Source organism: Penaeus chinensis, chromosome 23 (genome assembly GCF_019202785.1).
Source record: "Penaeus chinensis breed Huanghai No. 1 chromosome 23, ASM1920278v2, whole genome shotgun sequence".
NCBI lineage: Eukaryota > Metazoa > Arthropoda > Malacostraca > Decapoda > Penaeidae > Penaeus > Penaeus chinensis.
In genome coordinates, this window is record NC_061841.1 from 1,526,896 (window position 1) to 1,552,071 (window position 25,176).

Here is a 25,176-nt window from a genome sequence, read left to right on the forward strand (position 1 = left end):
ATATCATAATTAGCAGAGAATGTATATCTATATGTTTATATACATATACGCATATATATGTATATACACATATATATGTATATATACTCTCCCCACCCCAAGTAAAGGTGAAGAGAGTTAAAGAACCCCCTCCCCCCAAAAAAAAAGAAAAAAAAAAAAAAAAACAGGAGGATTAGAAAGTACTTTCCTTTGACCAACACTGGAGGCAAGTAAAACTGTTCTCTACGAAAAATGATTATGATAAAAACAATAAAAAAGTGAGGGGAGAATGTTAGAGGGAATTAGAAACCACTACCCCAACACTGGAGATATAAAAAAGTGAGGGGGAAAAGATATTAGAAGGAGTTAGAAACCTTCCCCAACATTGGAGGCAAGTAGAATGGTATGGGGAGGAATGATAGTGAGAATTAGAAACCACATTCCCTCCTGCAATAAGGAAAACATGGACACTGGAGACGAGTAGAAACCGCTCTTCCCCCAAAAAGGGGGTGGAAGAAATGACACTAGAGAAAATTAGAGACCACACTCCCCTCTCAAGGAAAAGGAGACATTGGCTAGAACTAGAAACCACTTTCCGCCTAAAAGAGGAAAAGGGGGACACTAGAGACCACTAGAAACCGCTCCCTCCCCTAAAAGGAAAGGACAAATGACATTTATAATGGCAAAAACTCTCTTTTACTGTCTCGATCTGTCTGTCTTTTCTTTCTCTTCCTCTTTCCTCTTTCTCTCGCTCTCTCTCCTTTTTCTCTTTCTCTTGATCTCTCTCCTCTTTCTTCCTTTCTCATGCTCTCTCATCTTTCTCTCTCCTCCTTTTCTCTTTCTCTCGCTTTTACAAAAAATCTATTTTAAGAACATCGTGAGATAAGAACCATATTAGCTAAACCATTGAACTGAATTTTGAATGTTGAATCATTTATTTATTTCAACAAGATTAACAAACTCGTCCCGAAAAGTACTGTATCTGTTCTAATGATGATAATAATTATAATGTAGTTGGAGATAGATGTAGATAGATTGATAGATGTAGATAGATTGATAGAGATGAAATGGGGGTTTGAGAGACAGAGACACAGAGAGACAGACAGATAGAAAGGTGGATTGTAAAGGTAGACATACACCATAAAAGTAAAAGCAAACAAACAAACAAAAAAGTAAGGTGGTCTTGGATGCTGTATCTCGTCCTCTCCGATCTCCCTTTGCTGATGCTGGAGGACTGGTCGCTGCCTGTCACTTGTCTTGTTTTGTTTTGTTTGATTTCCTTGTGTTTTTTATTTGCTTTTGTTGTTTTACCCCAGTTTTCCCCTTTTGATTTGGTTTTCTGAAAATTGTTTTACTTATAATTTCACAACGAGATATTCTTATGAACTTGTTTTTATTAGTTTTTAATAATTTTAGTATTTTAGATATTCTATAAACTTTTAAGGTCTCAATTTTACTTTGTTTTTTTATTGTGAGTCTTATACATTTCGTCTATTATTTTAATGACATTGCATTTTTTTTCTATAATTTTCATTCTTATGCTTTTCTTTTTCTTTTTATACATTTTTACTTGCGTGTCGTAAGAATATTTATTTAAAGGAAATAGTTTTGAAAAATGTTTGCCTCTGACGTCACCAAGACAATGTAAACAAGATTTTCAAACAATAAAGAGATGGTCAAGACAGTCAGCGAGTGTTTTCGTTCAATCATCTGTGATAAAAATCTTTAGTGTCGTTTTATTATAAGCAAACAACGAGAGGCGATCACGGAAGGGAATAACCTAAGTACTGATGCACCGGACATTCTTTGCTTAGGAGATGGACGTGATCTTAAGAACATTTCTATTGAACAGTTTTAACGTCTTGTTTTTAATAATGAACTTGGCTAGAATTTTTTTTTTTTCTTTTTTTTTCTTTTTTTTTACTTGTAACTTTTAATCTCTTATAGTAGGAAGTCTGAGTTATCTTTTATTTTTATTTTTCTTGTCTTAGCTTCACCAGACCCGGGTTTTATGCTGCCGTATTTCATTTTTAGGTTTGGGGATTTCTTAAGCCTCCAGCTGGTTTGTTTTCGTTTTAGTGGTAAAGCCTTCAGCCAGACTCTCCAATTTGGATATAATTTCCTTTAGTTTTTCGTAAACGGCAGTTTTAGCTGGTTTGCATACCTTCAGCGTAGTCTCTTACATTTTGTATTTTTTTTAGTATTTTTCTTCTCCATTGGTCAATTTTAGTATTTTATTCCATGGTTAGGCTGAACATCGGAAAGAGCTCATTACGCTGGAAGAAACCCATAGGAATGTTTTAAATTCCTCCCGTGTTACTACTCAAGGGAATTCGAATTGCCAGGGGTTAACCCGGTCCTTTGGCGCCTGTATCCCTCGTCAGCGTCAGTGGAGGCCAAGAGTTCTACAAACGACTTGATGAACTGCCATGGGATCTCTGGTTTCAAGGAGGTCATACTACATAAGACAAAGAAAGAAAGAGAGAGAGAAAAAGAAAGGGAAAAAGTTGGTATTATCAGTAATGTTATTATTTCACCATATGTGCCATGAAAAAAATCAATGTATGGGTTCAACTAAACCCATCGGCTATTTAAAAAGAGGTGATTGAATTTAGTGAACAAATAAAAAGTTGACGGACTAATGTAATACTATATTTTTTTTTCAAGTCTTGCTGGTGCGTAAATCTTTTAAAAGGATAAAACCATGACCGAACTGCCAACATCAGCATAGTGCGATATGACTGCCACCATTTTAGGCTGCCCCCTGCCAACAACACAGCGAAACCTCACTGCCAACAGTCAGGCTAGCAAGGCTCCCCCGCAGCGATTCACACGCCGGCCAAACGAACAGTCACCAATATCTACTTAATGCCCAAGCTCCCCTACCAACATTCGCGTCGTCAAAACAATCTGTTCCCTGCCAACAGTCTTCACAGAAAATCCTGCCTGGCAAATGCCCGAGTTTCACTGCTACCAGTCACACTGCCAACCACTTCCCTGCCAACAGTACCGTGCGCTACGCCCTGGACAGCCCAAGCAAATGCACGTAGGTCATCGTCAGGGTCAACTTTATGCAAGTGATACAGTTGTCTTCGTTGTGTGTGTGTATGTGCGCGAGCGTGTGTGTGTGTGCGTGTAAAAGGGGATGAAGTGTTTGTGTCCGCATTCGTGTTTGTGTGTGTATGTATGTGCGTGTGGAGCCGTGCATGCGTATGTGCGTTCGTGTGTGCATAAATGTATGCTTGTAAGTGTCTTTCCATATACGTGCATTCTCCTCCTCCTCCCCGGCCTTCCGATCCTCACCAGTCATTCTCACGTACAAGAACAGGACAAGAGCACGTTTAAAAATGAATAAAAAGAGAGAGAGAGAGATAGAGAAACAACAAAAAACAGCTGGATCTTGGGGGAAACAGGCGATGGCGGAGGCTGGGGGAGGGGGAGGGGGAGGGGGATGAGGTGCGGGCAGGTGGGTAGAAGCTAAGGGGGGGGGGGGGGGGCGCTCGGACCAGATACATCGGAGAGGGCATTGGTATATAAGGATGCCCATGGAGGCGATGTGGATATTCCAGCGACACTCCAGCATTAGCACACTTCTCCCCGCCTTTGAGAAAGGGTATGCTTGTGTGTATATTTAAGTGTGTGTGCTTCTCTATCTATCCACCTCTCTTTATGTCTGCCTCTACCTTTTCGTATATTTGTATGTCTAGCTCTCTATATGCATATATCCACTTTAAATCTGTGTGTGAGCTACCAAAAGGATTACCTACACTATTATCACTTGCCACCTCAAAATAAGATCTGCTTCAATTTTATCGTATTAAACTTGTGCTTAGTAATATCAGTAATTATATTAGTAATATCTTTTTTTTTTCTCTCTTACCGCTGACTAATTCCTTACTGCTATCACGAATTTCCTTACAAGGAATTTTACTGGCATTAGAACTCATTACTGGCACTAGAAATTATTACTGGCACTAGAACTTACTGGCACAGTCAATGATATTGTTTCCGTAACTTTACTAGCACTAGAAGTGTTTCTATTTTCGTAAATTCATTGGCACTCAAGGTACATATATGCATACGTATACACACATGCACACTGTCCTTGTAACGGTGTGTATATAATTTATATGAATATGTGTCCCTGTCTATATATGTGTTTGTGTTTATGTATCTGTATGCGTGTGTATACATTGCAATATGTTTGTGTGAGAGCCTACCTAAACACAACTATGTGAGCAAAGGCCCTTTTCGCTGCATTGTTTCTGAAAGCTTTTCTTGTACTCGATCTGTGTGAATGTGTGTGATCTTCCACGCCCATCTGTCAACCGAACCCGTTTTCTTTGAGTCATACCTGTAAAGGAGAATCATAACCAACTCCCATTTTCTTCCCGCAGAAGATGCATCCGTCCGCCTTCGCCTTCGTGTTGGTAACCCTGCTGTCGGTTTCCCTGGGTTCTGCCCAAGAATCTGAACATACCCAGAAGTTGCTGGAAGCGCGCAAAACCCTCGAGGAGTTCACCGTGCCCGCTTTGAAGGATAACTTGAAGAGCCGCTCCAATGTGGAGTTCTACGTCAAGTGCGTGGTTGGCACAGGCCCATGCAACAAAGTTGGCATCGCCCTCAGTAGTAAGTTCTGCTTTCGGGATCTGATGTTCAGAGCTGTTCAACTGTTGTTCAGTTCAGGGGGTTTGGAGAATTAAGAGAGATATAAAGTCAGAGTGAGAGTAAGAATGAGTGTGAAAGACAGAGAGGAAGAGGGAGAAATTGTATGTATATATACATATATATACATAAGTATATATGTATATATACATATATATACATAAGTATATATGTATATATACATATATATACATAAGTATATATGTATATATACATATATATATATATATATATGTATAGTTATGCATTTACATGTAGATATACACATATATTCTTATAGAGAGAAAAAAAGAGAGACGAGAGAGAAACAAAGAGAAATAGTGACAAACAGATAAAAAAACAAAACACATCGAAAGCCCCTCCCAAGCCAAAAATTTAAATCCCCTCCTCCTTCCCCCACAGACCTCCTCGCCCCCGGACCCCAGGGAAGCCAGTTCTGCGGCGGGTGTACTGACACCGAGAAGGTGCGAGTGAAGGTCGTGCTCGACGCCCTGGAAACCGACTACCAGGACCTGGCGTGCGAGCTTCACAACTTCAGCAAGATTCCGCTGTTCTCTAAGAATCCCTGCGCTTGAAGGTGTGTCAGTCGTACGTCTATTGGTATCATATATATTTGTTTTTGTTATTGTTATTGAGTTACTGTTATTTTCGCCTCTTATCTTTATTAATTGTTTTTCCCGAATTAAATTCCAGCACGAGATCGCAAGGCATCATCACACGAAGGCAAGAGGAACCACGAATTAATTACGATTCAATTCAAGGATGACGACGTGTCTTCGTGTGCTTGTACAGCTTATGCATTAAATGATTATCTCGGACGGGATGGCTTGTTTTCTATACCCTGAGAGACTAGAGGCTAGTAGAAACCACCTCCCTAAAAATTGAAAGTTAGAAACTACTTGGAGGCACATAGAAACCGATTTCTCCTCTCCCCTTAAAAAAGTGAGTTAGAAATCACTTTCTTTCGACCAACACTAGAGGCAGGTAGAAACTGCTCCCTACCAAAAACAATCATAATGAAAAAAATAAACAAATAAAAAAAACGATATTTTAGGGAATTAGAAACCCCTTTTCCTCCCCCAAATACTAGAGTTAGAAACCTTCTCCAACACTGGAGGCAAGTAGAAACCGTTCCCCGCAAAAAAAAGGTAAGGGGAGAAACCACATTCCCTCCAGGAATAGGGAAACGACTAGAAACCGCTATTTCTCCAAAAAGGGGTGAGGGAAGACATTAGAGAACACTAGAAACCGCTCTATCCCCTCTTAAAAAGTACAAATGACTTTTACAGATGTAAAAAATCTCTCTTACTGACTCGATCTGTCTGCTTTCCCTTTCCTCTCTCTCTCGCTCTGTTCCTCTAGCTCTCTCCTTAATTTATGACGAGAAATTCAAAGAGTTTTTACACAATATTTATCATAAGATTTCATGCGATAAGATACACATTAGCTAAATCTTTGAAGTTAATTTGTACTGTTAAATCATCTATTTCAAAAAGATTAATAAACAAAGCACTGAATATGTTTGTTTTTTTTACAGTATACCGTAAATATTTGTATTTTTCGTCACGTCTTATTGCTTTATTTTATTCTTATTTTTTCCCATTTTTATAATTCAGTTTTTTTTATTATATCCATTTTTGATAAGTTGTTACACTGCACTGTTGAACGGTTAATCTTAAAAAATATCTTTACAAAACTCATGGCAAAACCCCTGCTCCATAAGGGGCTCGATTCCACTGAATGTGGTAAGACAGACAAGCTTGTGTAAGAGTACCCCTTGGATCCTACAGTGACATGGCGACGGACCTACACGAGAGAAGGGTGACCTGTCTCGAAAATGGAATTAATCAGCGGGGAAACTGAGCAGCTGAGTGTCATTTCAAAGTCATAATCAGCAAGGAAGTACCTGCGCCACTCACCCACAGACAGCCCCATCTTCCTAGAGGGCTTGCATTTTTTTCTTTTTCTTTTCTTTTTATACAGAGTAAGCACAGCCCCACTATCCATGGCCGTTATTCCTTTTATATCGCTTCACGGGCAGCATGACGAGGCACTAATAATTACAATTTAATTTATTGAACAAATAACAAGTCGGCGGCTTATGTAATACTATGTCTTTTCAAGTCTTGCTGGCACATATATCCCTATATCTTTTAACAATAGTCAGCTGAACAAAGATAAAACCACGACTGAACTACCATCACCACTGACACCAGCAGAGTGCGCTGACTGCCACTATAGTAGACTGACCCCTGCCAACAACACAATGAAACCTCACTCTGTCAACAGTCAGGATGCCTAGGCTTCCCTGCTGCGATTTACAGTACCAACATCCTGCCAACAGTTCCCCTGCCAAACGCACTGTCAGCGATTTCTACTTCATGCCCAAGCTCCCCTGCAACATTCACATTGCCAAAACAATCTCCTTGGCAAATACCCGAATTTCCTTGACACCAGACACATTGCCAACCAACTGCCAACAGTACAGTTATCGATTATTTCCCCGCCACCAGTCATGCTGCCTACCAACTGTCAACCACTTCCCTGCCAACAGGTACATGCGCTGCGTCCTGGACACCCCAAGCAAATGCACTTTAAGCGAGTAATGCAGTTGTCTTAGTGTGTGTGCTTGTGTGTGAATAGGGGTGGAGTGTTTGTGTGTTTGTAATCGTGTTTGTGTGTGTACGTATGTGTATATGGAGCGATACCTGCGTATGTGCGTTCGTTGGGGCATATATGTGTATGCTTGTATGTGTCTTTCTATGTACATGTGTTCTTATTGTTCTCCCCGCCCTTCCGATCCTCACCATTCACCCTCACGTACAAGAACAGGACAAGAACACGCTCAAAAAATGAATATGAAAAAACGCAGCTGGATCTTTAGGAAACAGGCGATGACGGAGGGGAGGGGGAAGGGCATGTGGGTAGAGGCTCAGGGGTGGGGGGGGAGGGGGATGGCGCTCGGACCAGAAGCGTTGGAAAGGGCATTGGTATATAAGGATGCCCATGGGGGCGATGTGGATATTCCAGTGACACACAGCAGCATTAGCACACTTCTCTTGTCTTCAAGAAAAGGTATGCTTGTGTGTATATATGTGTGTGACTATTTGCAGAGAGACAGCTATATTTTTGTCTATATATCTACCTAATATGTCTGTTTATCTGTCTCCCTCCCTTTATGCCCGTCTGCCTACCTAAATGTATCGGTCTCTTACATCTGTATGTCTGTCTCTCTTTACGCCTTTTCATATGTGTGTGAGCTACCAAAAGGATAGCTCAGTCATATTGTATTAAACTTGTGTTTAGTAATATCAAGGCAAGGATTATATTTGTAAATTCATTGGCACTACAAGATACATACATACATACGTATATATGTGTATATATACACCAACATGCTCGCACGCACATATACTCTGTGCATGTAACGGAGTGTATATAATTTATGTGAATTTATGTGTACCTGACTGCATGTATGTATACCTATGTGCGATTGTGTTTATGTATCTGTGTGTGCGTGTATACATATCAGTATGTTTGTGTGAAGGAGAGCATACCTCTACGTTTGTGTTTTCAAGCACGTGAAAGTGTAAATAGAGCAACGAAGGCAGAACAAGAAAACACACGAACATACCAAAGGCCCTTTGCATTGTTTTCTGAAAACCCTGGAGAATCCATATAACGAAGAGACCTCGGCATAAGCATTTCTTTTTCTTTCTACTCTTTCTTGTGCCCGATTTGTGCGAATGTGTGTGATCTTCCACGCCCATCTGTTAACCGAGCCCGTTTTCTTTGTAAGAGAGAATCATAACCAACTCCCATTTTCTTCCCGCAGAAGATGCATCCGTCCGCCTTCGCCTTCGTGTTGGTAACCCTGCTGTCGGTTTCCCTGGGTTCTGCCCAAGAATCTGAACATACCCAGAAGTTGCTGGAAGCGCGCAAAACCCTCGAGGAGTTCACCGTGCCCGCTTTGAAGGATAACTTGAAGAGCCGCTCCAATGTGGAGTTCTACGTCAAGTGCGTGGTTGGCACAGGCCCATGCAACAAGATTGGCATCGCTCTCAGTAGTAAGTTCTGCTTTCGGGATCTGTTGTTCAGAGCTGTTCAACTGTTGTTCAGTTCTGGGGGTTTGGGGAATTAAGAGAGTTATAAAGTCAGAGTGAGAGTAAGAATGAGTGTGAGAGACAGAGGGGAGAGGATGAGGATTAGAAAGGTTGCATGTATATATACATATATACATATGTATATATATACACATGCATATGTGTATATGTATATATACATACATGTATATGTATATAGATGCATATATAATGAATATATACATATATGAATATATATAGAAAAAGAGAGACGAGAGAGAAACAAAGAGAAATAGTGACAAACAGATAAAGAAACAAAACACATCGATAGCCCCTCCCAAGCCAAAAACTTAAATCCCCCCCTCCTTCCCCCACAGACCTCCTCGCCCCCGGACCCCAGGGAAGCCAGTTCTGCGGCGGGTGTACTGACACCGAGAAGGTGCGAGTGAAGGTCGTGCTCGACGCTCTGGAAACCGACTACCAGGACCTGGCGTGCGAGCTTCACAACTTCAGCAAGATTCCGCTGTTCTCTAAGAATCCCTGCGCTTGAAGGTGTGTCAGTCGTACGTCTTTTAGTATCATATTAATATTTTCTTGTTATTGTTATTGAGTTACTGTTATTTTCGCCTCTTATCTTTATTAATTGTTTTTCCCCGAATTAAATTCCAGCACGAGATCGCAAGGCATCATCACACGAAGGCAAGAGTAACCACGAATTAATTACGATTCAATTCAAGGATGACGACGTATCTTCATGTGCTTGTACAGCTTATGCATTAAATGATTATCTCGAACGGGATGGCTTGTTTTCTATACCCTGAGAGACTAGAGTCTAGTAGAAACCACCTCCCTAAAAATTGAAAGTTAGAAACTACTTGGAGGCACATAGAAACCGCTTTCTCCTCTCCCCCTAAAAAAGTGAGTCAGAAATCATTTTCTTTCGACCAACACTAGAGGCAGGTAGAAACTGCTCCCTACCAGTAATGATCATAATGAAACAAAGAAAAATAGATTTTAAAATGTGTGAGGAAAAATGATATTTAAGGGAATTAGAAACCCCTTGCGTTCCCCCAAATACTAGAGATAGAAACCGCCTCCCCCCACCCCCACAAAAAAGAAAGGGTGAGGGAAGGAAATATATTAGAGGGAGTTAGAAACCTTCTCCAACACTGGAGGCAAGTAGAAACCGTTCCCCACAAAAAAAGGTTAAGGGGAGAAACCACATTCCCTCCAGCAATAGAAAACCTGTTTCTCCCAAAAGGGGTAAGGGAAGACATTAGAGACCACTTGAAACCGCTCTCTCGCCTCGTACAAAAGTAAAACATCTCTCCTACTGACTCGAGCTGTCTGCTTTCTCCCTCCTCTCTCTCTCGTTTTCTTTCTCTCGCTCTCTCCTTCTCTCTTTATGACAAGAACTTCAAAGAGTTTTTACACAATATTTTAAGATTTCATGCAATAAGATACATATAAGCTAAATCTTTGAAGAGAATTTTGACTGTTAAATTATCTATTTCAAAAAGATTTATAAACATGTTCCACAAAGCTTTGTATATGTTTTTGTTTACACTTTACAGTCGGCCATTTTAGAAACCTGAGCATGTTTAACGAATATACGCATTTTATACTAGTTTTTTTTTTTTTTTTTTTTTTTAGTTTGCTTCCTAGTGACCTTTTTATCTTTTATGGGAAATAAAAAGTTTTTCCTTTGTACGCCGGTGTTTTGAATATATATATATTTTCATAATTCATGCGTTTTCTGTCAATTTTTATTGATTTTAATGTGTTGACTAAATCTTCACTTTTACCGTAAATATATGTATTTTCCGTTACGTTTTATTGCTTTGTTTTATTTATTTTTTCCATTTTTGTAATTCAGTTTTGTATTATATCCATTTTTGTTAAGTTGTTACACTGCACAGTTAAACGGTTAATCTTAAAACTACCTTTACAAAATTCATGGCAAAACCATTGCTCTATAAGGGGCTCGATTCCACTGAATAAATGTGTTAAGACAGACGAGCGTGTGTAAGTGTACCCCTTGGATCCTACTGTGACATGGCGACGGACCTACACGAGAGAAGGGTGACCTGTCTCGAAAATTGAATTAATCAACGGGGAAACGGAGCAGCTGAGTGTCATTTCAAAGTCATAATCAGCATGGAAGTACCTGCGCCACTCACCCACAGACAGCCCCATCTTCCTTGAGGGCTTTCATTTTTTTTCTTTTTTTTTTTTATACAGAGTAAGCACGGCTCATCTATCCATGGCCGTTATTCCTTTTATATCGCTTCACGGGCAGCATGACGATGGACTAATAATTACAATTGAATTTATTGAACAAATAACAAGTCGGCGGCTTATGTAATACTATGTCTTTTCAAGTCTTGCTGGCACATATATCCCTATATCTTTTAATACTAATTAGCTAAACAAGGATAAAACCACGACTGAACTACCATCACCACTGACACCAGCAGAGTGCGCTGACTGCCACTATAGTAAACTGACCCCTGCCAACAACACAATGAAACCTCACTCTGTCAACAGTCAGGCTGCCTAGGCTTCCCTGCTGCGATTTACAGTACCAACATCCTGCCAACAGTTCCCCTGCCAAACGCACTGTCAGCGATTTCTACTTCATGCCCAAGCTCCCCTGCAACATTCACATTGCCAAAACAATCTTCTTGGCAAATACCCGAATTTTCTTGACGCCAGCCACATTGCCAACCAACCGCCAGCAGTAAAGTTATCGATTATTTCCACACCACCAGTCATGCTGACAACCAACTGTCAACCACTTTCCTGCCAACAGGTTCGTGCGCTGCGTCCTGGACACCCCAAGCAAATGCACTTTAGGCGAGTAAAGCAGTTGTCTTAGTGTGTGTGGATATGGGTGGAGTGTTTGTGTGTTTGTATTGGTGTTTGTGTATGTACGTATGTGTATGTGGAGTGGTACCTGCGTATGTGCTTTCGTTGGGGCATATATGTATGCTTGTATGTGTCTTTCTATGTACATTTATTCTCCTTATTGTTCTCCCCGCCCTTCCGACCCTCACCATTCACCCTCACGTACAAGTACAGGACAAGAACACGCCCAAAAAATAAATATGAAAAAACGCAGCTGGATCTTTGGGAAACAGGCGATGACGGAGGGGAGGGGGAAGGGCATGTGGGTAGAGGCTCAGGGGTGGGGGGGGGATGGCGCTCGGACCAGAAGCGTTGGAAAGGGCATTGGTATATAAGGATGCCCATGGGGGCGATGTGGATATTCCAGTGACACACAGCAGCATTAGCACACTTCTCTTGTCTTCAAGAAAAGGTATGCTTGTGTGTATATGTGTGTGAGTATTTGTAGAGAGACAGATATAGTTTTGTCTATTTACCTACGTAATATATCTGTTTATCTGTCTCCCTCCCTTTATGCCCGTCTGCTTAACTAAATGTATCGGTCTCTTACATCTGTATGTCTATCTCTCTATACGCTTTTACATATGTGTGTGAGTTACCAAAATGTATATATATAAGCAATTTATTTTTCCTTTCTACCCCTTCTTGTGCCCGATTTGTAAGAATGTGTGTGATCTTCCACGCCCATCTGTCAACCTAACCCGTTTTCTTTGAGTCCTACCTGTAAAGGAGAATCATAACCAACTCCCATTTTCTTCCCGCAGAAGATGCATTCGTCCGCCTTCGCCTTCGTGTTGGTAACCCTGCTGTCGGTTTCCCTGGGTTCTGCCCAAGAATCTGAACATACCCAGAAGTTGCTGGAAGCGCGCAAAACCCTCGAGGAGTTCACCGTGCCCGCTTTGAAGGATAACTTGAAAAGCCGCTCCAATGTGGAGTTCTACGTCAAGTGCGTGGTTGGCACAGGCCCATGCAACAAGATTGGCATCGCTCTCAGTAGTAAGTTCTGCTTTTGGGAGAGAGGATGAGGGTTAGAAAGGTTACATGTATATATATATATACTATGTATATATACATATACATATGTATATATACATATATACATATGTATATATACATATGTGTATATGTATATATACATACATATATGTATATATATGCATATATATATATATATATATGTGAATATATACATATATTCATATATATAGGAAAAGGGAGACGAGAGAGAAACAGAGAGAAAGAGTGACAAACAGATAAAGAAACAAAACACATCGATAGCCCCTTCTAAGCCAAAAATTTAAATCCCCTCCTTCCCCCACAGACCTCCTCGCCCCCGGACCCCAGGGAAGCCAGTTCTGCGGCGGGTGTACTGACACCGAGAAGGTGCGAGTGAAGGTCGTGCTCGACGCCCTGGAAACCGACTACCAGGACCTGGCGTGCGAGCTTCACAACTTCAGCAAGATTCCGCTGTTCTCTAAGAATCCCTGCGCTTGAAGGTGTGTCAGTCGTACGTCTTTTAGTATCATATTAATATTTTCTTGTTATTGTTATTGAGTTACTGTTATTTTCGCCTCTTATCTTTATTAATTGGTTTTCCCCGAATTAAATTCCAGCACGAGATCGCAAGGCATCATCACATGAAGGCAAGAGGAACCACGAATTAATTACGATTCAATTCAAGGATGACGACGTGTCTTCGTGTGCTTGTACAGCTTATGTATTAAATGATTATCTCGGACGGGATGTCTTGTTTTCTATACCCTGAGATACTAGAGGCTAGGAGAAACCACTCTCCACCTAAAATGGTGATTAGTTAGACACTACTTGGAATCAAATAGAAACCGCTCTCCCCTCCACCCCCACAAAAAAGTAGGGAGAGCGAAACCATTTTCCCTCGACCAACACTTGAGGCAAGGAGAAACCGTTCCATACCAAAAAATATCATAGAAAAAAAAAAAGGCGAGCGAAGAAAGGATGTTTGACGGAGGGAGAAATATAAATAATTAGAAACCACTCTCTCCCTCTCAAGGAAAGAGAGACTGACTAGAACTAGAAACCGATCTCAGACTAAAAGTGCGATTGTGTTTATGTATCTCTGTGCGCGTGTATACATATCAGCATGTTTTTGTGAAGTAGAGCATACCTCTACGTTTGTGTTTTCAAGCAAGTGACAGTGTAAATAGAGCAACGAAGGGAAGAACAAGAAAACACACGAACACTAGAGACCACCAGAAACTGTTCCCTCCCTCTAAAAAGTACAAATGACTTTTACAATGGTAAAAAATTTCTTACTGTCGATCTGTCTACACCCCCCCCCCCCTATATCTCTTTAATTTATTACGATTAAGTTCAAAGAAAAGTTTATACACAAAATCTGTTTTAAGAATTTTGGATGTTGAATCCTTAATTTCAACAAGATTAACAAACTCGTTCCACAAAGTACCGTATCTGTACATAAACTGGGATGTCGAGGCTCTGCTGATCTGGACCTGTTGTGAAGAGGCTGCGGCAGCTCTGGTGGCGGTTTGTGACGGGCGGTTGGGCTCGGAGTTGATGAAGCTTCATGGTCGCCTTGAAGAACACAGTGAGGCCGGCGACGTCTCTGCAGAGCTGGAGGCTGACGAGATGTACTTCATTTTGCATCATAACATCAGGAGTGCATCTTGACCGACGAGTTCTTTCACCCATCGAAGCACCGACAGTCTTCTTGTGTATGTGTATAAAAAATGTGAGTGTATATATATATATTTATATTTATACATAGAATGAAAGAGAAAGAGGATAGTTTAATTGAGAGATTTACTGCTGTTGGTGTTAAAGATTTGCTCCTAATTCGACTATTTTTTTTTTCTATCATTTCATGGCTTACAATTATAAATAGAAACAATTCCTTTGACAATATTTCTGGAGTACATTCACATCATTTTTTTTTCTTTTCTGTAACTGTAAAATTTATTACCTGTATACTGAAAATGGCATTGTGACTTCAAAGAAAATATAGGCTAGTAAAAGTAGCAAATCAAAATACAACCATTTGGACAAGTGACATTCAGTGAATTTGATTTCGAAGCAATGCTCGAGTGGCGTCCCTAATGCGCCGATGACATTGCCCTTTATATCACTTATAGAAACAAAAAAATTCCAGGTCTGTGGTTGGCCCTTCTAGCTCTCGTCCCTGTATATCTATATATCTGTATATCTATATATAGATATCTATAAAAAGGGTATGAATGAGAATGAATATCTTCACAATACAAGAGATGTATTTTGCCGGTTTCGACTACATCTTCGATTATATATTATGTATTTATGACGAAGATATAATATATATATATATATATATATATATATACTCACACACATATGCGCGTGTGTGTGCGTGTAAATAAATATAATAAATATGTATACTCACACACACACACACACACACACACACATATATATATATATATATACATATATAAAGAGAGAGAAAGAGAGAGGAAGGTAAAGAGAGATACAAAAAGATAGAGGAGAGAGAGAGAGAGAGAGAGAGAGAGAGAGAGAGAGAGAGAGAGAGAGAGAGAGAGAGAGAGAGAGAGAGAGAGAGAGAGAGAGGAGAAAAAGAAAGGAGCGAGAAACCGCAGAGAGTGAGGATAAAAAACAAGGAGAGAGAGAGAGAGAGAGAGAGAGAGAGGAGAAAAAGAAAGGAGAGGGCAACCGCAGAGAGTGAGGAGAAAAAACAAGGAGAGAGAGAGAGAGAGAGAGAGAGAGAGGAGAAAAAGAAAGGAGAGGGCAACCGCAGAGAGTGAGGATAAAAAACAAGGAGAGAGAGAGAGAGAGAGAGAGAGGAGAAAAAGAAAGGAGCGAGAACACGCAGAGAGCAAGCACAGCTCCCAAAAGAGTTTCGCAGTGATCAAAATCCTCTCCAATAAAAAAGTATGCCCTGCTAGTTCTTGATATGGTTGACCCTCGCTTCAAAACTAGTTCTGACCGGTTGGGACGAGGTCAATAGCTGTTGTGCCTTCTCTTCGAAAACTGACGAAGAGTGGGATGCAGCCCTTTCGTCACTGCAGCTGAGACATTTCTTGATGGCGGTGTCCTACTTAACTACGCCAAGGTTAAAGGATACATCCAGCCCATGGTCCGACGAGACCGTTCAGCGGGGAATTTTGGGGGAGTTGCTGTGTGCCTCTGCATCTCACTGCAGTTAACTCCGGAGATCCATGACCGCTTTTTCTTCATTTTTTTTTTTGCAAAAGCATATTGTCTATATCAAGGTACAGACCTCGCTGACAGGGAAAAAAAACCTGTCGATTACTGAAACACCATAGATCAGCTCCTTATCACATACAACTGTTGCAATTTAATAGCTGCAGGCGACCTGGTACAATTCTTCAGGGGGCTTTCGATAGGCTACTAGAGGTGCATTCCAGCGGTTCTTCATTCGACCCTGTGCTCACATCCGACCACGTTGCCATTACGACAACTCTCTCCTTAAATGCCGAAAAAATCTGCCATTCCCGAAGACCATGTGACAACGGAACGACACAGCAAAACCTCAAACAAACGCCAAGGAAAGCTTTTTCCCAGCCGATGGTAGAATGTCACAAAGGCACAGCAAGGACTCTCCAGGGACGACTTGATACCTCTGAATCAAGCAGAGCTGTTAGCAATTCACTTTGCCAGCAAAATGAATGTTATCAAATCTGACAAAGCAGTGCTTATCTTTGCCCAAAGGACATAAACAGTGGAAATTGTATTAAAAGTCCCGGAAACATAAAAAAAAACTGGAGAGCTGAAGAGCTTTCGTGCCCTTTGACTTACCTGTTCACAAAGTGCATGACGCATGTGACCTTCCTCAGGACTCTGCGTGGCACAAAGGTCTGCTGGCCAAGCTGAAATCCTTCGGCATTGAATGTGCTCTCCTAAAATTTCTAAAGAGCCATCTAACAAGCCGGAGCTGGTTGCTATGCATGACCAAGGATCTACGAAATATACCCTCCGTGCAGGTGTTCCTCAAGTATTCTTGGAACAACTCTTTGAAATATATATGTAAATGACCTCTTAGACGCAGTACCTGAGACAATTGCATATGCAGATGATATACCACTGCATCCCCCAGCAATTACATCGAAACGAGCACTTGGTTTCATCAGTTACCAGCACCAAATATAACACAAGGGTGCACGTTTACTCGATCTTCTAGTTACATCCCTAAGCTGTACCTTAACAGAGAAAAAATAACAAGAAATGATTCTTTACACGTCTTAGGGGTTACTTTTGACAAGAAATCTCAGGTCACACGAAGCCATCCAGAGGAGAGCGGAGAAAGCCATCAACGGACGAAATGAAGGACGCCTCGTCAGCCTCCAGCTCTGCAGAGACGTCGCCGGCCTCACTGTGTTCTTCAAGGCGACCATGAAGCGAATGCATCATCTTCATGAACACCGAGCCCAACCGCCCGTCACAAACCGCCACCAGAGCTGCCGCAGGCTCTTCACAACAGGTCGTTAATCTCATTAAATGATTCAACAGCCAAAATTGTGATCCAACGTTTAGGTAATATGTATTTTATCTCACGAAGTTCTTAGAATATATATTATATAAAAACTTATCTTCGAATTTCTTATAATAACTTAAAAAGAGGAGAGAGCGAGAGAAAGAAGAGGGAGAGAGAAAGCAGACAGTTCGAGACAGCAATAGATTTTACCATTGTAAAAGTCATTTGTACAACTTTATGGGGTGGGAGCGGTTTCTAGTGGTCTCTAGTATTCATCTTTCCCTCATTTAGGCGGAGAGTGGTTTCTAGTTATAGCAAGTCTCTTTTTCCTTCCCTCCCCTCTTTTTGGGGAACGGTTTCTACTCGTCTCCAGTGTCCATGTTTTCCCTACTTTCCTCCCTCTCTCTAATATCCTTTCTCCTTTTTTATTTCTATTTATTTTCTTCATTATCATGATCATTTTTGGTACTTGCCTCCACTATTGGTCTTCACTATTTTGTGTGTGTAGGGAGGGGGGGGGGGGGGAGCGGTTTCTGACTTTTCACGTTCTTTGGGGGAGAGGGGGAGACATGTTTCTATTAGCCTCCAGTCTCTCAGGGTATAGAAAACAAGCCATCCCGTCCGAGATAATCATTTAATGCATAAGCTGTACAAGCACACGAAGACACGTCGTCATCCTTGAATTGAATCGTAATTAATTCGTGGTTCCTCTTGCCTTCGTGTGATGATGCCTTACGACCTCGTGCTGGAATTTAATTCGGGAAAAATAATTAATACAAATAACAAACAAATAACAATAACACAATAACAATAACCAAAATAACAATGACCATGATACCAATAGACGTACGACTGACACACCCTTCAAGCGCAGGGATTCTTAGAGAACAGAGGAATCTTGCTGAAGTTGTGAAGCTCGCACGCCAGGTCCTGGTAGTCGGTTTCCAGAGCTTCCAGCACGACCTTCACTCGCACCTTCTCGGTGTCAGTACACCCACCGCAGAACTGGCTTCCCTGGGGTCCGGGGGCGAGGAGGTCTGTGGGGGAAGGAAGGGGGTGGGTAGTTAAGTATTTTGCTTGGGGATGGGGGGTCTGTCGGTGTATTTTTTCTTTGTCACTGTCGCTTTCTTTCTCTATGTATATAAATATATATAAATATATGTATATATTTACATATATATGCATATATATACATGTATATATACATATATACATACTCTCTCTCTCTCTCTCCCAATTCTCCAAATCCCCTGAACTGAAAAACAGTTGAACAGCAGAACTTACTACTGAGAGCGATGCCAATCTTGTTGCATGGGCCTGTGCCAACCACGCACTTGACGTAGAACTCCACATTGGAGCGGCTTTTCAAGTTATCCTTCAAAGCGGGCACGGTGAACTCCTCGAGGGTTTTGCGCGCTTCCAGCAACTTCTTGGTATGTTCAGATTCTTGGGCAGAACCCAGGGAAACCGACAGCAGGGTTACCAACACGAAGGCGAAGGCGGACGGATTCATTTTCTACAGGAAGAAAATGGGATTTGGTTATAATTCTCCTTTACAGGTAGGACTCAAAGAAAATGGGTTAGGTTGCAGACAAACATGTAAGATGACACACACTCGCACAGACCGGACACGAAAAGGGTGTAGAAAGTGTAAACAAAATCGATTATACAGAGGTCTTTTCGTTATTTGGATTTTGCAGGGTTTTGTCCAGCATGAATCCTTCGCATCTTGAAAACATACACACGCAGAAGTATTCTCTCGCTCTCGTAGATGTGTTTATGGCATGCATTCACACAAACATATTGATATATATAAACAGGCACACATATACATAAACAGTCGCACACAGGTATACACATACATAGTCAGGTGCACATATTCAGATAACTTATATACACACCGTTACGGGGACAGTGTGAATGTGTGTGTATACGTATGCATATATGTACTTTGAGTGCCATTGAATTTACGAAAATAGAAACACTTTTAGTGTGTATGTGTGTGCGTGGGTGTGAGTCCGTGTGTATGAATATATACACGCATGTATGTTTGTCTGTATGTAATTTGTAGAATCAATCAATTTACGATAATAAAATAAATTCTAGTGCTAGCAAAGTTACGGAAAGAAAAGCCAGTGAAATTCCCCGTAAGGAAGTTTGTCATAGCAGCAAGGAATTTTCACAAGAATTGGGATTTTATAGGTAAGATAAGAAGAAAAATTAAGGTGATAAAAAAATAAGATATAAATAAGATAAGCCAAGTTAAGTTTATAAAAAAAAGTTTGATATTGCTAAACACAAGTTTATAATAGTACTGAGAATGGTCTTATCTCGAGGTGGTAAGGAAATCCTTTTGGTAGCTCACACTCAGACACAAGAGTATATGCATATAGAGAGTCATACAAATATAAGAAACACAGATAGGCAGACATAAGGGGAGGTAGACAGATCAATAGATAAACAGATATATTAGATAAACAAATATATTTTACAAACACACACGTATACACACAAAAGCGTACCTTTTTCTCGAAGCTGGGGAGAAATGTGCTAATGCTGGAGTGTGTCGCTGGAATATCCCCATCGCCTCCATGGACATCCTTATATACCAATGCCCTTTCCAGCGCCTCTGGCCCGAGCACCTTCCCCTCCCCTCCCCCTTAGCATCTACCCACATGCTTCCCCCTTATCCCACCCCCCTTCCCCACCCTCCGTCTGTTTCCCTGAATTCCGGGTGCTTTTTTTTTATATTCCTTTTTAAGCGTGTTCTTGTCCTGTTCTTGTACGTGGGAGTGACTGGTGAGAAGGAGGAGAATTCACGTACATAGGAACACACACAGGCATACAGATACACACACGAAAGTACATACGCATGTACTGCTCTACACACGAATACATACACACAAAAATACGAACACACGCACATAAATACTGCAAAGAGAACAGCCAAAGGAAGAACAAGAAAACACGAATATCCCGAAGGAATTCTCGCTGTTTTGCTTCTCCAGGACTCCGAAGAAGCAATACAGCGAAAAGGCCTTCAGCATATTAGTATGTCCTTGTCCCTTCCTTCGTTGTTCTATTTGCAGTTTATTCGACATGAATTCTCTACACACACACACACACACACACACACACACACACACACACACACACACACACACACACACACACACACACACACACACACACACACACACACACACACGCATGTACACACACATACACACACACACACACACACACAAACACACACACACGAAGACAGCTGCATTACTCGCATGAATTTGACCCAGGCGATGACCTACGTCTGGGTTGTCCATGACGCAGCGCACGGTACTGTTGGCAGGGAAGTGGTTGGCAGTGTGGGTAGTGGCACGGAAATCATAAAAAAAAACATACTTTTGGCAGCTGGTTGGCAGTGTGGCTGGTGGCAGGGAAACTCGGGCGTTTGCCAGAGGTTTCTGTGACTACGGTTGGCAGGGGATCAGTTAGATTGTTTTGACAATGTGAATGTCGACAGGGGATCTTGACATTAAGTAGATGTCAGTGACTGCACGTTTGGCAGGGCAACTGTTGGCAGGATGTTGACAGTGTGAATCTCGTAAGGGGAGCCATGCCAGCTGGAATGATGACAGAATGAGGCTTCGCTGTGTTGTTGGCAGGGTCCAAGTCTAAAATGGTGGCAGCCATCGCGCACTATGCTTGTGTAAGTGGTGATGGTGTTGGCAGTTTAGTCATAGTTTTATCCTTGTTAAACTAACTCTTGTTAAAGATATAAGCTTTGTATGTGCCAACAAGACGGGAAAAGTTGTATGGTAGTTGTATTGTATTATTACAATATTCTAGGACCGAGACTAATGATCATGCATTTTGGTGACCATTCTTTTTTTGTCTATGTATTTACATTTCTAATTATTATCTAAAGAATAAAATAAGTGTTTTGCATTCTTTTACTCTCATCATAACTGAGATGGCGAATATGAACAAAACATTTTTATCATAGCCAATACCCGTTTAATAACTCAATGATTTAACTGCTACCAGCATACACGGGTATAATGTAAAACGAACCGAACCAGAACTTTTCTTCGAGTTCAGAATAAAAGTCCGAATCACACAGCAAATGGGGTGAAGGCGTGGTGTCGGCAGCACCCCTAATTCACAGATTTATATCCCATCGAACATATTTGGGCAATTACACAGGCACATGTCCAGGGAAAGTCCTCGCATTCGCATTCCAACATGCCTGGGAGCAGATGCACAGCGATGGAAGGCAGGAGATGGCGACGGAACTATTGGCTCCGATATTACAAGGTCTGGAGGCTGTTTTAGCGGCAGGGGGAGGGAATGCAGGCTATTGAAATTATAAACCAGAATTAGTTTTCTTTTTAATAACATACTCTGATATCAAAGAACAAACATATATCATATAAAAAATATATATATTGTTAACAGTTGAACTTCATTATACGTCTCAGAATATTGCACTGAAATAAACATGGAAAATCACACTGGAAGGCATGACCACTCACTTGTCATACAGTCACATCTGATAAATAAAAAAAAAAAGCGAAATGCTGAATACCAAATTTTGACTTTTCCATATATAAAAACATGATTCTGAGACAGAAAAAAAAACTTTTTTTCTATACATAGAAAATGTTACTGAAATCTAAATTCGACCTGCCTCTCATTTCTCAGGAAGAATAAGCATGGAATCAATGGAATGGAGACTGGGATTTAGCCCTTTGACACAGCTCTTATTTTTGCTCGTATCCAAAATAGGGCTTAAAAATGTGTAGACATTTATAGAAATGGATTATTAGATAGACTTTCTACAACACTACTCATGAGGCTAAAGTATATATCCATCTCTTCCTTAGCTCGGAAAACTGCGGGAAATATAAACTCTCAGCGCCATCTCTTGGTTTTTAATTGCTCTGTTCTTTACTTTTCCGTTGTTCCACTATTTTTATTGACTTCAGCATATGTATTATGTTCCTACATCCCAAACCTTCATTCGCAGGACTGAATTCGTCGATTTTTCTTATTAGTTTGTGCAAAGGGTAGCAATACTTTTTTTTTTTTCTGACTATACAGATACATTGCTTTGTGGAAAGAGTTTGTTAATCTTGTTGAAATAAATTATTCAATATCCAGAACTCTGTTCAAATGTTTGGCTAATAAGTATCTTATCTCATGAAGTTCTTAAATTAGATATTGTGGAAGAACTTCCTTTTGAATTTCTTATCATAATGAATTAAAGAAAGAAAGAGAGGGCGAGAGAAAGAGAGAGAGAGAGAGAGGGGAGAGAAAGACGGCAGACAGATCGATAAAGTAAGAGTTTTTAACCATTGTGAAATTCGTTTGTACTTTTTTTTAAGGGGAGCGGTTTCTAGTGTCTCCTTTTCCCTCTTTAAGGCGGAGTGGTTTTTATTTCTAGCTTGTGCCACTTTTTCCTTGAGAAGGGAATGTGGTTTCTAATTCTCTCTAGTGTCATTTCTTCCCTTTTTGGGGGAGGAGCGGTTTCTACTTGTCTCCAATGTCCATGTTTCCCTATTGCATGAGGAATGTGGTTTCTAATTCTCACTAATTGTATTTCTTTTTTTTTTGGTGGTGATAGAGAACGGTTTCTGCTTCCTTCATTCCCTTTGATATCCTTTCTCCGCTCACCATTTTTATTTATTTTTTATTTTTTTCATTTTTTGGTAGGGAACGGTTTCTACTTGACTCCAGTGTTGTCGATGGAAAGTGGTTCCCAACTCTCATTCTCTTTTTCTTTGAGGGGGAGTGAGGGGAGGGGAGAGTGGTTTCTATTTGCCTGTGATTTCTAACCCTTTCTTCTTCTTTTTTTTTAGGGGGTTCTACTAGCCTCCAGCCTCTTAAGGTATAGAAAACAAGCCAATTCGTTCGGGATTTACATTTACTGCATAAGCTGTACAAGCACACGAAGACACGTCGTCATCCTTGAATTGAATCGTAATTAATTCGTGGTTCCTCTTGCCTTCGTGTGATGATGCCTTACGACCTCGTGCTGGAATTTAATTTGGGGAACAACAATGAATAAAGATAAGAGGCGATAATAACAATAACGCAAAAACAATAACAAAAATAACAACGACCATGATACTAAAAGACGTACGACTGACACACCTTCAAGCGCAGGGATTCTTAGAGAACAGCGGAATCTTGCTGAAGTTGTGAAGCTCGCACGCCAGGTCCTGGTAGTCGGTTTCCAGAGCTTCCAGCACGACCTTCACTCGCACCTTCTCGGTGTCAGTACACCCGCCGCAGAACTGGCTTCCCTGGGGTCCGGGGGCGAGGAGGTCTGTGGGGGAGGAAGGGGAGGGGTAGTTAAATATTTTGCTTGGGGGCTGTCGGTGTATTTTTTCTTTGTATGTACACTCACCCTCATTCTTACTCTCAGTCTTACTCTCTCCCCCAATTCTCCAAATCCCCTGAACTATAAAACAGTTGAACAGCAGAACTTACTACTGAGAGCGATGCCAATCTTGTTGCATGGGCCTGTGCCAACCACGCACTTGACGTAGAACTCCACATTGGAGCGGCTTTTCAAGTTATCCTTCAAAGCGGGCACGGTGAACTCCTCGAGGGTTTTGCGCGCTTCGAGCAACTTCTTGGTATGTTCAGATTCTTGGGCAGAACCCAGGGAAACCGACAGCAGGGTTACCAACACGAAGGCGAAGGCGGACGAATGCATCTTCTGCGGGAAAGAAAATGGGAGTTGGTTAAGATTCTCTCTTACGAAGAAAACTGGTTCGATTGACAGATGAGCGTGGAATATCACATACATTCGCACTGATCGGACACAAAAGGGTGTAAAAAGAGAAAAACGATTATGCCGAGACCTCTTTGTAATATGGATTCTCCAGGGTTTTCAGAAACAATGCAAAGGGCCTTTGGTATGTTCGTGTTTTCTTGTTCTTCCCTTCGTTGCTCTACCTACACTTCGCCCAGCATGAATTCTTCGCATGTTTGAACATATACACACGTATGTGGTATTCTCTCGCTCTCGTAGATGCGGTATAGCATTCGCGCACACAAGCATAACGATATACACACGCACACACAGATACATAAACACAGTCGCACACAGGCATACACATATACAGTCAGGTACACATATTCAGATGAATTATATACATACTGTTACACACACTCTATGTGCGTGCGTGCGTGTGTACATATATATACATATACACCCGTATGTATTTTGCAGTGTCAATGACGTAAATAAAAGCACTTCTAGTCCTAGTAAAGTTACGAAAACAGAATCCCCGGTAGTGCCAATAAGTCTACGGAAACAAAATGAGCGGCAGTGCCAAAGAAAGTCCTCGTAAGAAAATTCATACCAGCGAGGAATTTTCACTAGAATTGTGTTTTCATAAAAGATGGAAGGGGTAGGATATGAGAACTAAAATTAAGATTATAAAATGTTTTCACTGATATACTAAACATTAGTTTAATACAGTAGGATTGAAATAGGTCTTATAACAATGCAAGTAATCCTTATGGTAAGTCACACTGATAGAAAAGCGTATTTATGCATATAGAGAGACATACAAATATATGAAATAGGTAGGCAGACAGACATAGACAGTTATATTAGGTAGGTCAACAGACAAAAATGTAGATATGTCTCTTTGCAAACACAAAAATACACAGAAGCATACCCTTTCTCGAAGCTGGGGAGAAGTGTGTCAGAGCTGATGTGTGTCGCTGGAATGTCCTCATCGCATCCATGGGCTTCCTTATATACCCATGCCCATTCCAACGCCTCTAGCCCGAGACGCCTTCCTTCGTCCCCCTTTGGCTTCTCTCCACCTGACCCCACCCCTTCCCCTTCCCCTTCCCCCCTCCCCTTCCCCCACCCACCACCCTCCACCGTCGCCTGTTTCCTCAGAATCCGGTTGCGTTTGTATCAGTATTATTATCATTATCATTTTTTTCTTCATTTTTTTCATATTCTATTTTTTTAGGCGTGTTCTTGCTCTGTTCTTAATGGTTAGGTGATGCCTCCGAAAGGGTGACTGGGCG

At 41.1% G+C, this 25,176-nt stretch overlaps 5 protein-coding genes across 5 annotated transcripts; 3 read left to right on the forward strand and 2 right to left on the reverse strand.

Annotated features, from left to right (window-relative positions):
* Positions 1–3,565: 3,565 nt before the first annotated feature.
* LOC125037625 lies at positions 3,566–5,467 on the forward strand. Its single transcript, XM_047630829.1, has 4 exons — positions 3,566–3,592; positions 4,377–4,608; positions 5,047–5,221; positions 5,338–5,467. The coding sequence occupies exons 2-3, from the start codon at positions 4,380–4,382 to the stop codon at positions 5,217–5,219; spliced, it is 402 nt and encodes a 133-aa protein (XP_047486785.1). The 5' UTR covers positions 3,566–3,592; positions 4,377–4,379; the 3' UTR covers positions 5,220–5,221; positions 5,338–5,467.
* Positions 5,468–7,699: 2,232 nt separating this feature from the next.
* LOC125037278 lies at positions 7,700–9,525 on the forward strand. The gene is made up of 4 exons (XM_047630341.1): positions 7,700–7,719; positions 8,480–8,711; positions 9,104–9,278; positions 9,396–9,525. The coding sequence occupies exons 2-3, from the start codon at positions 8,483–8,485 to the stop codon at positions 9,274–9,276; spliced, it is 402 nt and encodes a 133-aa protein (XP_047486297.1). The 5' UTR covers positions 7,700–7,719; positions 8,480–8,482; the 3' UTR covers positions 9,277–9,278; positions 9,396–9,525.
* Positions 9,526–12,017: 2,492 nt separating this feature from the next.
* Positions 12,018–13,376, forward strand: LOC125037262. Its single transcript, XM_047630318.1, has 4 exons — positions 12,018–12,045; positions 12,398–12,629; positions 12,955–13,129; positions 13,247–13,376. Exons 2-3 carry the CDS (start codon positions 12,401–12,403, stop codon positions 13,125–13,127), a joined length of 402 nt encoding a protein of 133 aa, XP_047486274.1. The 5' UTR covers positions 12,018–12,045; positions 12,398–12,400; the 3' UTR covers positions 13,128–13,129; positions 13,247–13,376.
* Positions 13,377–17,730: 4,354 nt separating this feature from the next.
* LOC125037628 lies at positions 17,731–19,731 on the reverse strand. Its single transcript, XM_047630831.1, has 4 exons — positions 19,638–19,731; positions 18,400–18,631; positions 17,978–18,152; positions 17,731–17,860 (listed from the first exon to the last, which is right to left on the reverse strand). Exons 2-3 carry the CDS (start codon positions 18,626–18,628, stop codon positions 17,980–17,982), a joined length of 402 nt encoding a protein of 133 aa, XP_047486787.1. The 5' UTR covers positions 18,629–18,631; positions 19,638–19,731; the 3' UTR covers positions 17,731–17,860; positions 17,978–17,979.
* Positions 19,732–23,023: 3,292 nt separating this feature from the next.
* LOC125037560 lies at positions 23,024–24,933 on the reverse strand. The gene is made up of 4 exons (XM_047630743.1): positions 24,813–24,933; positions 23,611–23,842; positions 23,272–23,446; positions 23,024–23,152 (listed from the first exon to the last, which is right to left on the reverse strand). Exons 2-3 carry the CDS (start codon positions 23,837–23,839, stop codon positions 23,274–23,276), a joined length of 402 nt encoding a protein of 133 aa, XP_047486699.1. The 5' UTR covers positions 23,840–23,842; positions 24,813–24,933; the 3' UTR covers positions 23,024–23,152; positions 23,272–23,273.
* Between the last annotated feature and the right edge of the window lie 243 nt (positions 24,934–25,176).

What these genes read in the sequence shown, in the direction of transcription:
- LOC125037560 (XM_047630743.1), bottom strand. Translation starts at nt 23,839, where the DNA reads ATGCATTCGTCCGCCTTCGCCTTCGTGTTGGTAACCCTGCTGTCGGTT. An exon ending in GATTGGCATCGCTCTCAGTA is followed by an intron (nt 23,447 to 23,610) that starts GTAAGTTCTGCT and finishes CCTCCCCCACAG; the next exon opens with ACCTCCTCGCCCCCGGACCC.
- LOC125037625 (XM_047630829.1), top strand. Translation starts at nt 4,380, where the DNA reads ATGCATCCGTCCGCCTTCGCCTTCGTGTTGGTAACCCTGCTGTCGGTT. An exon ending in AGTTGGCATCGCCCTCAGTA is followed by an intron (nt 4,609 to 5,046) that starts GTAAGTTCTGCT and finishes CTTCCCCCACAG; the next exon opens with ACCTCCTCGCCCCCGGACCC.
- LOC125037278 (XM_047630341.1), top strand. Translation starts at nt 8,483, where the DNA reads ATGCATCCGTCCGCCTTCGCCTTCGTGTTGGTAACCCTGCTGTCGGTT. An exon ending in GATTGGCATCGCTCTCAGTA is followed by an intron (nt 8,712 to 9,103) that starts GTAAGTTCTGCT and finishes CTTCCCCCACAG; the next exon opens with ACCTCCTCGCCCCCGGACCC.
- LOC125037262 (XM_047630318.1), top strand. Translation starts at nt 12,401, where the DNA reads ATGCATTCGTCCGCCTTCGCCTTCGTGTTGGTAACCCTGCTGTCGGTT. An exon ending in GATTGGCATCGCTCTCAGTA is followed by an intron (nt 12,630 to 12,954) that starts GTAAGTTCTGCT and finishes CTTCCCCCACAG; the next exon opens with ACCTCCTCGCCCCCGGACCC.
- LOC125037628 (XM_047630831.1), bottom strand. Translation starts at nt 18,628, where the DNA reads ATGAATCCGTCCGCCTTCGCCTTCGTGTTGGTAACCCTGCTGTCGGTT. An exon ending in GATTGGCATCGCTCTCAGTA is followed by an intron (nt 18,153 to 18,399) that starts GTAAGTTCTGCT and finishes CTTCCCCCACAG; the next exon opens with ACCTCCTCGCCCCCGGACCC.